At 41.2% G+C, this 13,028-nt stretch overlaps 1 protein-coding gene across 1 annotated transcript; it reads left to right on the top strand.

Moving 5' to 3' along the window:
* The first annotated feature begins 4,656 nt into the window (after positions 1-4,656).
* Positions 4,657-12,828, top strand: FASLG (Fas ligand). Its single transcript, XM_003893576.5, has 4 exons — positions 4,657-5,524; positions 6,081-6,126; positions 10,290-10,346; positions 11,589-12,828. The coding sequence occupies exons 1-4, from the start codon at positions 5,174-5,176 to the stop codon at positions 11,981-11,983; spliced, it is 849 nt and encodes a 282-aa protein (XP_003893625.1). The 5' UTR covers positions 4,657-5,173; the 3' UTR covers positions 11,984-12,828.
* The last annotated feature ends 200 nt before the right edge of the window (positions 12,829-13,028 follow it).

Below are 13,028 nucleotides of genomic sequence, written 5' to 3'. Positions count from 1 at the left end.
TTACAGAAACAATGTGACCCTGGTATCAGAATCGATAAACAGATCAATGAAACAGAAATAAGAGTTCAGAAAAAGACTCAACTATATGTGGAAACTTGATATGTGACAAATATTCCAATTCAGGGGAAGAAAAGATGGGTTAGTCCATACACGGAGAAAAATAGGCTCCTGTCTCATCTCACCAAGGTGGACTCCAGATAGATTAAAGTCTAAATACAAACCTGTGCAACTATGGATTAATATCTAGAATATTAAGTACAAGGAGATCCTGCAAATCAGCACAACAAAAGGTAAGAAACACAGTTAGTTTAAAAATGGGCAAGGCACATGAACAGGAAATATACATAAAAAGGAAAACCTGAATGCCAACAGACATATGATCAGATGTCCAACCTCACAAGAGATCAGAAAAAGGAAGATCAATAGACAATGATATATAACTTTACAGTCATAATGCTTGGCAAAAATTAAAAGGTGGATAATACCAAGTAGAGCTGAGGACATGGGATAAAATAGCTCTTACATAATTGGTAGTGGAGTCAAGACATTCAGCCACTCAGATGAGCATCCAGAAACCCCTTAGTGAAATTAAATATGTAGGTGCATGTCTGTGAATAAACAAGTTTCAGTTAGGAGTGTACTGGGGTCTTTGCTCACCTCTGGGGAAAATCAGATTTGGTTTTCTTACTAACTTGGCAGATGCCCTTGGAATTCTCCTCTAGGTTTGTGAAGGTTCATAGCAGCTACTTTCCTTATGCATCACTCTCTGCAACTGCTGAGTCACCTCTGGAGCTCCGAGCTACAATCCACTGAGTCCACTTTCCCGCTAGAACTAACTGGATGGAAGAAAGAAATAGGAACTTTGTTCTCTTTATGACCCTGTCCTTTTAACCTCCATGTGACTAACATGCTAGGTGTAGCAGCATACTTAAATCCTTTTTCTAGATGGTTAAGACAATTTCTGAAGGAAATTGCAATGCCAGAGCGACCACAATTAAAGATAACTTGAATTTTCATCTAATGAGAAGATACTTTAAAAAATTGTAACAACTTGTATAGGGTGGTTTCTCCTATTTGGGCCTCCACATAAATTTGCTCCCAAGTGTCACCCAGGTCCCTTTGAATCTCTATGGCTGGTAAGCCTCCCCCTCCTCCTAAAAGAGATTGTCAGCTCTGAATATTTCTCCTCTGTCTATCCTCAAGGAACCTCTGGTTCCAGAATCAAAGATTCTGCAGGTGCAATTGGGGAGGGTAGAGCAAGACTTAGCAAAGCTCTTGCATTTAAATTCCCAGCCTGTGGGAGCCACCAGCTTTTGATTTATAATTAAGTTCATCTCTCAAAGGCAAATACTATTTTCTTTAGCATTCACAGAACTAAAATCTACTTGTAACAATTATTTCTCCTTACTAATAAGGTTTTGGAAGTACCCCAAAACATAATGGGTCCCTGTTATTGTACATAGGGTTGTTTTATTTTTCCATGATTTTGCCGACCTGTGATGTTTGGTGGCATTACTGAAGATCAATATGAGTGTTTAAAGATGCTCTCTTTGACTCTATTTCAGTTCAGATTCTCTCTATGCCTGGAGGATAGCAGGAGAGTTGGGAGCAGGTATGGGCTTCTAATTTCTTCCATTGCAGAATGAATCGAAAGAAGCAGCGGGGAAGAAGGAGATGTAAAAATACAGCATAATTCTTATTGGACAGTGCTGGAAGTTTCTGTGGGGAGTTTGAGATAGAAAAGTCGGGAGGTACTAGTCTGAAATGGAGGGGCCCATCAGTTCAGGGCAGGATCTCAGAGAGATATTGGGTGTCAAACATTGACTTTGCACTTTCCCCCACAACCTCTTTCCCTCTCTCCACTTTGTCCTTAATGGAAGAAGGTCAATTATATTATGTTTATAGATGAATTATTTGGAGAAAGATTCACTAAATTTACAACATCTGTTGAGTGCCTACCTTGGTGCTAGGGACTATTCTAAGTGTATCAAATGCTTTGACTCATTTACTCCTCCCGACCCCCATAAAGCAGGTACTATTACGGTCGTGCTTATTTTTATAGATGAGAAAACTGTGGCATCGAGGAGGGAAGCTGACCTGTCCTAATGAGCAGAAGAGCTGGGATTGGAAGCCACATAGTTTAACTCCAGAACCACTCACCCCCAAACATCATGCAACAGCACCTCCCCATCCAGGATATGGCATATTTACCCACTTATTTGAATCTTTGCCATTTTCAGTAGAATTTTTATAATTTAAAAAATGTGGGCCAGGTGCGGTGGCTCATGCCTGTAATCCCAGCACTTTGGGAGGCTGAAGTGGGCAGATCATGAGGTCAAGAGATCGAGACCATCCTGGCCAACATGGTGAAACCCCATCTCTACTAAAAATACAAAAATTAGCTGGGCATGGTGGCATGTGCTTGTAGTCCCAGCTACTTGGGAGACTGAGGCAGGAGAATCACTTGAATCTGGGAGGCGGATGTTGTAGTGAGCCAAGATCACGCCACTGCACGCCAGCCTGGCGACAGAGTGAGACTCAGTCTCAAAAAAATAAAAAACAAAATATGGCTCTGTACAATTTTTGTTACAGTTATTTTGGGATTTTCAAATAGTATTTTTGTTGTATATATGATAGAATTCTTAAAATTACAATTTCTGATTATTACGAAGTTTAAAGTTAGTTGAATTCATAATGACGAATAAAGCCACATGTGAGTTAAGTCTCATCCCTTGCACTGTTTAAGAGTGGAGAGTGGGATGTGAGCAGGAGTGCCTGATAAGGAGGCAGTGGGAGCTGATGCTAAAGAGCCTTGGGTAATGGTAAGGAGCTTGCATTATTCTTGGAATCAAATCTTCCAACACAAGGAAGGGAAGTGAGATCATTAGGTTTGTTTTTAAAAAACATCTTTCTTGTAGCATTTTACTGAGTGACTTGGGCTTGGGAAAGGTCAGTGGCAGGGCACCTGTTAGGTCATTATTGCAGTATTTCAGGTGAGAGATAAAAAGTCTGAGCCCAGGCAATAGCAGTAAGAAAAATGGGAGTGGTAAGGATGGGGGAGGGGAGCAGTAAACCGAGGGGAGGGTAAGGAACAGGTCTCAGGTAAAAGCAACAGTCCTGGGTGACCAGTTAAACATTGGGGGAGAGGAAAAGAAAGGAGATGAAGTTGCCGCCAGAAAGAGTGGCCTCAGGAGAAACAGATTGTACGGGGATGGGGATGGGGTGGGATGGGCAGAATATATCAGGGAAAGAGTATCCTTGGTGTTGGTTTGGTACAGGTGAGTGGGCCTGAATGACAGTCACGGAAATCCCAAAACATGATATAAAAACTAATGAAATTTGAAAGGTAATAAACATGAAAAAAATGAAAAATTTGGATTTATGGGGGATTTATTTGGCTTCTATTGGGGAATGATTAAGACTGAAGCTAACTACTTGGAAGTTATTGGCATAAAAATGGTATGTGAGGCCAAAGGAAAGGGTGAGGTGAGCCCAAGTAGAGAGGCCAACTTTAAACAACAACAAAAAAACAAAGAAATAGGACACAGAGTTAAATTTGAATGTCAGTTATATGATGAATAATTGTTTAGTGTATTCCATGTTTGGACGTGTTTAAGACATACTTGTCCTAAAAATTATGTATTACTTATCTGAAATTCAAATTTAACTGGGCACCATGTATTTAATCTGGCAACCATAACAGGGACAGGACACAGAAATATCGGCAAGGACCAGGCAGGCCTTTCAGAAGGTGAGGTGATGTGTGAGACACAGGCCGGTGGCGGAGGCTGGGTGACCCAGAACACCTGTTGCTCATTCTCAGGAGCAGCTGCTACCTACTTCCCACTGATTGGGTTTGCAGAGATGGCCTCGAGGGTGTCTGATATTCTGATATTGCAAAACAGAACAGAAATATGTATTTTAGTGTGTATTTAAAATGTATATATATTAAAATATTTTTAATATTGATATTAAAAGTGGTCAATTGGGCTGAGTGCAGTGGCTCATGACTGTAATTCCAGCACTTTGGGAAACTGAGGTGGGAGGCTGTCTTGAAGCTAGGAGTTTGAGACAAGCCTGGGCAACATAGCGAGTCCCCATCTCTACAAAAATAAATAAATAAATAAATTAGTCAGGTGTAGTGACTTATGCCTATAATCCCAGCTACTTAGGAGGCCGAGGCAAGAGGATTGCTTGAGCCCAGGAGTTTGAGGCTGCAGTTAACTACGATAGCACCACTCCACTCCAGCCTGGGTGACAGAGTGAGACTCTGGCTCTATTTAAATAAATACGTAAATAAATAAGCTGGGCAAACAATGAAAATGAAAACATTGTGAAATACAAAGCAGTTCTGTGGGTTCCACTGTTTGCAGCCTCTGATCTAATTTCTAAAGAGGGTGTAGCAGGTTTTTAACCTGTAAATTATGGTGATTGGCAGGTCAGGGTAAATGGTAGTTGTGTGTGGGGAAGAGATGATGGCAACAGGTGTTTTCCTCCTGCAAAAACTAAAATGTGGGAGTGACTTCTCCGGCCATGACTCCATGGTCTCTCCCCTCAGAGCCAATTTCACTAAAATTTTTATAGTTTAAAAAATATGGTTCTGAACAATTTTTGTTAGAGTTATTTTGGTATTTTTAAATAGTTTTTTGGTTGTATACATGGTAGAATTCTTAGCATTATACAATTATAATGTATAAAAAAGGATACAATTATAATTCATAAAATTATAGCCCCACTGGCCATTCTCCTGTAGCTGGGAGCAGTTCACACCAACAGGGCTCTACCCCAATGCTGACCTGCTCTACAGGATCCCAGGAAGGTGAGCATAGCCTACCAACCTGTTTGGGTAGTACAGCGATAGCAACTGAGGCTTCCAAGGCTTTCGTCAGAAGATTGTGGGCGGAAACTTCCAGGGGTTTGCTCTGAGCTTCTTGAGGCTTCTCAGCTTCAGCTGCAAAGTGAGTGGGTGTTTCTTTGAGAAGCAGAATCAGAGAGAGACACAGAGAAAGAGAAAGACAGAGGTGTTTCCCTGAGCTATGGAAACTCTATAAGAGAGATCCAGCTTGCCTCCTCTTGAGCAGTCAGCAACAGGAGTCCTGTCCTTGACACCTCAGCCTCTACAGGATTGAGAAGTAAAACCGTTTGCTGGGGCTGGCCTGACTCACCGGCTGCCATGCAGCAGCCCTTCAATTACCCATATCCCCAGATCTACTGGGTGGACAGCAGTGCCAGCTCTCCCTGGGCCCCTCCAGGCACAGTTCTTCCTTGTCCAACCTCTGTGCCCAGAAGGCCTGGTCAAAGGAGGCCACCACCACCGCCGCCGCCGCCGCCGCCGCCACTACCACCTCCACCGCCACCACCACTGCCTCCACTACCGCTGCCACCCTTGAAGAAGAGGGGAAACCACAGCACAGGCCTTTGTCTCCTTGTGATGTTTTTCATGGTTCTGGTTGCCTTGGTAGGATTGGGACTGGGGATGTTTCAGCTCTTCCACTTACAGAAAGAGCTGGCAGAACTCCGAGAGGTAAGCCTGCTGGCAGACTGCTGTGCCCTGGAGGCACCAGGCATAAGCGGGTGGAGGGCCCACTGCCTGGCTTGCAAAGTGCTTTTCAATCCTTTTTTTTTTTTCTTAGAAATGGGTTGTTCTAGTTATTCTATTCTATAGGCAGAGAAACGGAGGCTCATAGGAGTGAAGGGAATATTTTTTATTTTATTTTGTAAAGAATCAGAGCCCAATAGTTTTTCTTTCCTCAGTTGTCAACTCAGTCTGTTGAACCACTTACTGCCTCATACCTAGCGATTTAAGGAGTAACAAACAAACAAAACTTTTACGTTTTGCTTGGAAGTAAATTTGTTCAGATGACCAAACTAAATCTTGAAAATACTTAAAATACTGGTACGATTTCAAATCACAAAACTGAGGGACAGTGAAGCAAAATTGCTTGACCAAAGCCTGAGTCAGCAAAAGTTCTGAGGTATTTGGATTCTCTTTCCAGGGCTTGGTTTATTTGACGATTCTGTCTCTTTTGCTTAAATAATTTTATTTTTATTATGCATCTTTTTTCTTTCTCTTTTACTAGTCTACCAGCCAGAAGCATACAGCATCATCTTTGGAGAAGCAAATAGGTGAGTCCTTTTTCACATGTACATTGAGTTCCTAAAGATGATCCTCAGCACTGAAATATGTTAATGGAATGCCTTATATTCTGTCCTACACTTTGGCTTATGTATACTATGAGAGGAATTCTGGCTAATTCGGAATCTCTGGTCAGTATGATTCCTTGAGCTGCTTTAAAAATGTGAAGTGAATTGAATTGCTCACAATCAATATAGCTGAGCACGGCACACAATTCAAAATCACTTCCGCTTGACTTTGGAAAGAGACACACATATACAACCGTGGACTTTTGCCCCCTGAGCAGTGGTTCCAGGCCTGTCCCCTTCCACAGACACCCTGGTCCTGGCACACAGGCCAGTGGCTATGACTCCTGGGAAGAGAAGGCGAAGTGAAGGCAGAGACAGATGTTTCTGAGAAACGTCCTCTCCTCTTTTAAAGCCTCTAAAGAGATTACAGTGAAACTTTATTTACAAAATGTTTTATAGGATGTAAGCTTTTAAAATGTGGATAATCAATTCCGTACATTAGAATGGTTTTTCTTGAAGTCACTGAGAAGCTGAAGGGAAGACTTCAGCCATCATTCAAAGGATGTTCAGCTTCAGAGGCAGTCATGAGGTACCCTTGATCACAAAGGAAAATCCTTTGTATGGGAGCTAGGGCAAGAAGACGATATGTTGGAACACTGATCTCATGAAATTTCAGGGCATAGTTTTGCAAGCTCTGTACAGATGGATTTTACAATGTGCTTCACTAGCCTAAGATTCATTGAAATTTTAGATTTAGATTTACAATGAGATTCACTGAAGTTTTAGAGTTGGAAAGAAGCTTAGAATATCTAGTCCAGCCATTTCATTTTTTTGGAAGAGAAACAAAATGCCAGACAGATTAGGTGAATATGCCCAAGACCCCTAGTATGGAACTGGGGCTAGAAGGAACACAGGCTCTTGATGCCTTGTCACCTACAGAGCTTTCCGGGACTGAACTGGTTCCTCATGAAGTAGGGAAACTCCTGTCTCTCTGTAGTGAGCATGGAATGAGAAATAGAGGAAAAGCAGGATACCACTGCAAAGACTATAGACAGATCTCATCCTTAGAAACTCAGAATAAAGAAGAAGGCAGCACTGGCCATCTATTAAGTGAAGTAAGTTTCAGTTTCTCTGGATGTGGCTACTGCAGGCAACCCAGTCGTCTGTCTACTGTCCTAGACTGTTAAGTTCTTATAGGAGCCACTGTTGGGAAGCTCTGGCCCCTGCGTCTGTGTCCTAATCCTTAAATGTTAGAAAGTCCATATGTACACAAGCAGAGTGGAAATATTTGCTAGAAAAATAAAGCCTCTGGAGGATGTCTCAAATAAGATCATTTTGAAAATCTGTGGAATGTGCCTGGTCTGATAGGTACCTAAGCATTCATCTTTTACCCCCTCTCTGGAGTCAATTTAGTGATTAAAAATCAAATGACCAGATGAGTCAGGTCCATCTACCCCAGTAAGCAATTATCTTCTCTAGACCAACCCAGATGAACCAGAAATTGTTAAATTATCACAAGGAAATCAAATCAGTAACTTTACTAATAAGAAAAGAGATGCAAATTAAAAATAGGGAACACCAATTTCATCAAATTAGTAAAGTTAACAAAAACCCAGACTGACAAAGATTTGAGAGAAAAGTGCTGTTTAAACATTAGTTTCAGCCAGTATACATGTAAATTGCTATAACTTTTTCTGAAGAGCACTTTAGAAATACATATCAAAAGCTTGAAACTAATAGTTTATGTTGTAATCCTATCACCAAGAATTTCTCTTAAGAAAATAATCAGAGATGTGCCTGAAGATTTATATATAAGGATGTTCATTACTTCCTTATGAGCCTATTTATAATAAACAATCCAGAAGAAACTTGAATGCCTCATACTAGATTAGTTATATACATTATGGTGTATTCAAACAAGCACATAATAAGCAGCAACTAAAAATGATGTATCAGAAGGACATTTAATGCCTTGGGGATTGTGCAGTGTGTATTGTTAGATAAAAAGATAAGTTACAAAAGGATATGTTTCGTTTCATACTGACTATGTAACCATGTATGCACGTTTTTATATTCTTAGGAACTAGAAGGTTCTACACACTGACATACTAACAGTGATTTTCTCTGGGAGATACTACTATAGATTATTTATACTTTCTAACTTGCTCCTTTTTACATTTTCCATTTTTTTCCAGTTAGCTAATTAAATCTTTTATTCATTCACATGTGTGAGGCTAGATGTTGGGTGTTGGATGCTGATCGAGGATGAGCCAGCCCAGGGGACCTGTCCTTATAGAGCTTTTAGCATGGTGAAGAAGCTAAACAAAAGCAAGCAAACAGACCATGCAATTCCAAAGTTGTACTAAGTATAAGCTGAGAATCCTTTTTAAGGAGGTGTTTATGCTGACACCTGGGGGGTCAGAAGCCTGATGAGTGAAGGGCTGTGTGCATGTGCTGTGGAGTGGGGTGGGGCTGGGGGAGAGCATTTCAACACTGGGAAGGGCACATGCAAAAACCCTGGGGCAGGAAGCACTCATCACCAGTGTCTAAGGTATCTCTGCAGTTTATTTATTCCAGCATATGTACAGCAGATATTCTTAGTGAGCATGTTCTGTAAAAATAATGTTGTACTAGGCTCTGTGAGGGATAAAAAGATATGCAACATGTGGTTCTCGGTTCTGTTTCCTGCCGGTGCATGGCTGAACGCCAGATGAGTCGCTCGGGTGGTTTGCGGTGTAGGAATGCAGAAGAGACTCAGTTTTGCCTTTCCTGTTCACTAACACCTCCTTCATGGTGGGTTGTCTTGGGTGACCAGAGAGGTCATGATTGCTCAGGTAATGTTCTCTGTGAATTGGGCCATTCTCACACCATATGTGAGTTTTACAGGCTAATCACGAACCTGACATATTCAAGCATCTCGTGTGAATATTTATTGAGGTCTCAGTTAGCTGAATGCGTTAGCTAAGTGGCAGCTGTCTATCTTGTCTGAAATAGTTGAAGTCAGAGAAATAGTGTCTGTTTTGAGAACTATTGTCTATTCTTCCATTTAATTTATCCGACATTTGCTAGTAACATGCCCTGTGTTAGGAACTGGGCTTCTCTGGTGAATTCAACATATCGTAAGGAACTTGTCATTATTTGAGCGGAATAAGATAATTTATGTAGTTACCCCAGAGAAGAGGAGTCAGAAATGACAAGAGAGGGGAAGACAGAATGATCCTAGATTTCAAAAGAGGGAAAGATCATATTTGATCAAAAAAGGTTTGAGAGGGTTTCCCAAAGAAAGAGGTATAGTCCTTATGGGATGTTTAGGAATTTGACACAGAAATCTGTTTGAAAGAACATTATGGGCAAAAGGCATGGCATGAACAAAGGCACAGAGGAAGGGAAGTGGGGGTACGTGTAGGCCATAGAACTCCCGTTGTGTGGCAGTGCTCAGTGGGAGTAAGGAGATAAGGCTGGACAGATGGGCTGGGATTGTGTGATGGGGAGACTAGTATACAACTGCATCTTCAGGGAGGAGCCATTAAAGGTGTTTGAGGCCTCAGTGATATGAGGTAATTGTCTGAGGACTTGAGATACTTAATTTGGGGAAGATTGTAAAATGTCCCTGGGGGAAGATCTGGTGACACGCAGATAGATTAGTGTTCTTCTTCAGTCTCTTTCCTGTAAGTCTTAGGGACAAGAGAATCAGAGTGGACAGAGCCCTGGAATTGGAGTCAGGAGACCAGGGTGTGGTCCCATCTCTGATGCTGACTAGTTGGATTAGTCACCCAACTTCTAAGCTCATTTTGCAATTGATAAGGGGTGGGACAATACATACCTCAAAGGGTTGTGGTGAGTTCTAAATGCAATAACTGACATGACAGCTTATTATGAATAAACGTTTATATTAATTATATTTTATTGTAGCATTATAATTTATGCATGTGTCAATCTTAATTTGGTTTATTTTTTACCTCTTTGTTTCTGAAATATAGACCACGGTGAATCCCGCAGTTCAGACTTACATGATTAGTATATGTTAGACTGTTGCCATTTATGGTTTTAAAATCTTTTTTTTTAAATGATGGGATTTAAATTCCCACCAAAATAATAGTTGGTATTTCATTTTAACATATATTTTTCCTCTCTCTATGATACAGGTCACCCCAGTCCACCCCCTGAGAAAAAGGAGCAGAGGAAAGTGGCCCATTTAACAGGTCTGTATCTGGAAGGTACGGGTGGGGTTTGGGAAAGCTTTTGGCAAAAGGCAAAATGGCTGCCTGGTTTCCATTACCAGGTGCTAGAGAGTTGTTACTTCCTGGTGACAGTATTTGAACTCAATCATACTAACATTTTCCTTGTCGAGTCAGTCTTATAAACACGCTTCGATCCCCTATTCTCTGGGCAAGGCCTTCTAAATTGGAGACCTGGAGCTGATTATGACATGACCCGTGCCCATAAGGAGCTCATTCTTTTCAGTCATTCCAAAGTCCCTTAGGTGATTGGGGGCACAGATCCAAGAGGTGAGAGCTGAGAAGGTGAGGAATGAAGACTTGTTTTAATCAGCGCTTTCTTGGTTTCTTGGAAGAGCTTCACTCTGCTTTGTCCAAGAGTATAAATAGGAGTAAGAAGGGAGACTCACTCCTGGCACTTGTAGACTTTCAATATGTGCCTGTAAAGTGGAGTGAAATGATATGGTATGGGCACTCCCATTATAAACTCCCAAAAAAATAAATCATAAATAATGGAATAAATATCACAGAAAGTGGTAGGCTATTGTCCCTGGAATTATTTAGGCAGAAATTGTAGAATGATCCGGTCACATCAGCAGACACTAACTCAATACCTGCTGTGCACCAATTTGGGGATGTGAAAATGAGTAGCATATGGCTCTTGCCCTCAGGGAGCTTGACATCTAATAGGGAAAGACAGGCATTTATGATAATTTCAGTACTGCAGAGATTTAGGTTATGTTCATGACGTTGTGGGGATACAAAGAAAAGGAAACTGTCCCCCAAACTGAGGGGCTGAATAATTCTTACTGCAGGTGAGATGATGGACCAGATGGTCCCTAAGATCCTTCCCAACTTTAGAATTTTAGAGTTCCTTGGATTTGGCTTTTTCCTTCAGGAAAGGACTTCAAAGCCTAGCAGTTTGGGTGCTAGTTCTGAAGAAAATAAAATCTTTGCTCCAGAGAGCTAATATTTTCTCAATAATTTCTTACTGCAATGGATTAGGTGTATATACTATTGTTCCAATTGTGTGGATGACAAAATAGGACAACAATGTTGAGGAAATTCTGTGATGGATCAAGTTCTGACCCCTCAGCCAGTTCTATACAGGCTGTAATTCTGAGTGGAACATTTGTTCAAGGAAGGGCCCACAGTTTTGCCTTAGAAACTTAGTTTGTTGGATGCATGACTATTCCTGGCTGAAAGCTCCTTTCGGGTTTATTTCAGGCAAGCCCAACTCAAGGTCCATGCCTCTGGAATGGGAAGACACCTATGGAATTGTCCTGCTTTCTGGAGTGAAATATAAGAAGGGTGGCCTTGTGATCAATGAAACTGGGCTGTACTTTGTATATTCCAAAGTATACTTCCGGGGTCAATCTTGCACCAACCTGCCCCTGAGCCACAAGGTCTACATGAGGAACTCTAAGTATCCCCAGGATCTGGTGATGATGGAGGGGAAGATGATGAGCTACTGCACTACTGGGCAGATGTGGGCCCACAGCAGCTACCTGGGGGCAGTGTTCAATCTTACCAGTACTGATCATTTATATGTCAATGTATCTGAGCTCTCTCTGGTCAATTTTGAGGAATCTCAGACATTTTTTGGCCTATATAAGCTCTAAGGAAAGCACTTTGGGATTCTTTCCATTATTATTCTTTGTTATAGGCACTGAAAATGTTGTATTCAGTGAGGGTCTTCTTACATGCATTTGAGGTCAAGTAAGAAGACGTGAACCAAGTGGACCTTGAGACCACAGGGTTCAAAAGGTCTGTAGCTCCTCAACTCACCTAACGTTTATGAGCCAGACAAATGGAGGAATATGACGGAAGAACGTAAAACTCTGGGCTGCCATGTGAAGAGGCAGAAGCATGAAAAAGCAGCCACCAGGTGTTCTACACTCATCTTAGTGCCTGAGAGTATTTGGGCACATTGAAAAGGACACCTTTTAACTCACCTCTCAGGGTGGGCCTTGCTACCTCAAGGGGGACTGTCTTTCAGATACATGGCTGTGACCTGAGGGTTTAAGGGATGGAAAAGGAGGACTAGAGGCTTGCATAATAAGCTAAAGAGGCTGAAAGAGGCCAATGCCCCACTGGCAGCATCTTCGCTTCTAAACGCATCTCCTGAGCCATCAGTGAAGCTAACATAGAAGCAAGAGAGATATTCTGGGGACTCATTCCATTCCTAACACAGCCTGTGTATTTCCAGTGCAATTGTAGGGGTATGTGTGTGTGTGTGTGTGTCTAAAGAGAGAATGTAGATATTGTGAAGTACATATTAGGAAAATATGGGTTGCATTTGGTGAAGATTTTGAATGCTTCCTGACAATCAACTCTAATAGTCTTTAGAAATCATTGATTGTCAGCTCCTGAAGATGTTTCCCTATAATATAATAAATATTTATATAAATGTTGTGCTTTTTGGGAAAAGAAAACATATAATAAACAGTATATGTTAGGATACAAATAATTTTTAGAATTTACTAATATTTGAAATTTTTTTGCTTATTATTTCTTTCCTCCATGGTTTCTTCATTCATTATGATGTCAGACAACTTTAAGAAGAATTTACTGGGGTGAGAAGAACTATGAAGCAAATCTTTCTGCCTTTGCCAAGGCTTCCTTCTCTCTATATATTCTCTTTCCTCTTCACCTCCCAGAGTTTCC

This window comes from Papio anubis, chromosome 1 (genome assembly GCF_008728515.1).
Source record: "Papio anubis isolate 15944 chromosome 1, Panubis1.0, whole genome shotgun sequence".
Lineage (NCBI taxonomy): Eukaryota > Metazoa > Chordata > Mammalia > Primates > Cercopithecidae > Papio > Papio anubis.
The sequence above is the reverse complement of the archived record's forward strand: the minus strand, read 5'-3'. Positions and strand labels throughout refer to the sequence as shown.

Bases quoted from the DNA above. Each gene is read 5' to 3' on its own strand.
- FASLG (XM_003893576.5), top strand. From the start codon at position 5,174: ATGCAGCAGCCCTTCAATTACCCATATCCCCAGATCTACTGGGTGGAC. The intron at 6,127-10,289 runs GTGAGTCCTTTT...TCTATGATACAG, and splicing joins ATCTTTGGAGAAGCAAATAG to GTCACCCCAGTCCACCCCCT. The intron at 10,347-11,588 runs GTCTGTATCTGG...GGTTTATTTCAG, and splicing joins GAAAGTGGCCCATTTAACAG to GCAAGCCCAACTCAAGGTCC.